General features: G+C 52.2%; 1 protein-coding gene across 1 annotated transcript; it reads right to left on the bottom strand.

Moving 5' to 3' along the window:
* Positions 1-617: 617 nt before the first annotated feature.
* LOC122010631 (F-box/LRR-repeat protein At3g48880-like) lies at positions 618-1,516 on the bottom strand (the record flags this gene model as incomplete). The annotated part of the gene is made up of 2 exons (XM_042567144.1): positions 618-1,119; positions 1,203-1,516. Coding segments are annotated over 2 exons (816 nt in total), but the record flags the coding sequence as incomplete, so codon positions are not given.

Raw genomic sequence — 1,516 nt, 5'->3', positions numbered from 1 at the left:
CAGCGATGTCACAATTCTAAAGATGCTAAGAACGATACCAAGTCATCAGACTGACTATTCTCTTTGTCATTGAAATTAAAGAAAGAAAGGCAAAACGACAGGATAATCTCAAGAAACCATCAAGAACCATAAAGATTTGAAGCGATAAGAAGAGACAAGTTTCAGGAAAAAAAAAAAGAAGAGGTTTTCACGAAAAGAGCATTTGCAATAGATGTCCTTCAAAACCAATTAAACGCCATTAAATGCGTGCTTTATTTGACATTAATTGATCATCCATTATATCATCCCCTGGCAATCGCAAGAACAAGATAGTCGTGATATCACAAGAAAGCGAAGTCGAAGTGGATGACCTCCTGCTGATCGGTGCACATAACCGGGAGAGAGTAAAGAGGTGTCCGGCGTAGCTCCCATGACCTCCTCCCTTCACTTCACTTCACTTCACTTATCCTCTCTCTCTTTCTCCTTCTCTAAACACACTACAAGATAAAGAGAAAGCGAAGACAGGGTCGTGTTTAGGGACTGAGGGAACAGAAAGAAACTCAAGTGCAGTTCCAACTGTGACCCTCGATAATTCTATAGTTCACAGTATGAATCTCATCAAACCCCTTGGCTACGAATTATGGATCTAAAGTAGATAAAAAGAAAGAGACCTGTAAAGCGGACCTACTGCCAATGTTCGAACAGGTGTAAGAATATACGAGCGTCGACCCCTCGTGCTCGAACCGCTCGATGCGCGACACCAGCTTCAGAATCTCGTCGTCCGCTTGGAATCCGAGGCAATCCTTTATGGTCAACGTTTCCAGCTTCCGGCAGCCGTCGATGACCACCAACAGCTCGTCCTTGGTCAAGTAGGACTTGCTCAACTCCAGGTGCTTCAGTTCCGGCAGGCACCGTGCCAGGGCCTTGGCGTCCTCGCGCCTGATTAGCCCGCGCACCTTCAACCCGACGAACCGCGGGCAGTTACGGCCGATCTCGACGACCGCCTCCAGGAACGAGGAGGGCTTGGTCTCCATCTCCAGATGCTCCAGATCCTTCCACCGCCACACCAGCTCCGGGATTCGAAGGTCGTCCTCCAGCATCAGGTTGTCCGGCAAAGCCAGCGCCTTCAATCTCAGGCATCTGCGCTAATAATCGATGAGCAAATTCGTCGAATAGGTAGTGAGCGATGAGGGCGACGAAACCAGAAGGAGGCGTAGACTCACTTGACAGAGGCATAGGCGAGGTCGTGGATGGAGACGGCAGAGGAAAGGGGGAAGGCGAGTTGGTCGACGACGCCGCGGGAGCGGTGGAGGGCAAAACGGAGGAAGGCGGAGAAGGAGAGGGGGGAGTGGAGGCGGTAGCGGAGCGCAAAGGCGCGGGAGAAAGGGCTCCAGGGCGTGAAATCGAGGGAGCGGAAGTTGAGGCGGCGCCAGCAGCTAGGGTCGAGGGAGGCGCGGTACCAGGACTTGCAGACGAAGGGGACGGCGACGGCGAGATCTCCGAGGGCGAGGCGGCGGAAGGGGAAGAGGGAGATGAG

Source organism: Zingiber officinale, chromosome 8A (genome assembly GCF_018446385.1).
Source record: "Zingiber officinale cultivar Zhangliang chromosome 8A, Zo_v1.1, whole genome shotgun sequence".
In the NCBI taxonomy this organism is placed as follows: Eukaryota; Viridiplantae; Streptophyta; class Magnoliopsida; order Zingiberales; family Zingiberaceae; genus Zingiber; species Zingiber officinale.
This window is presented reverse-complemented; position numbering and strand designations above follow the sequence as displayed.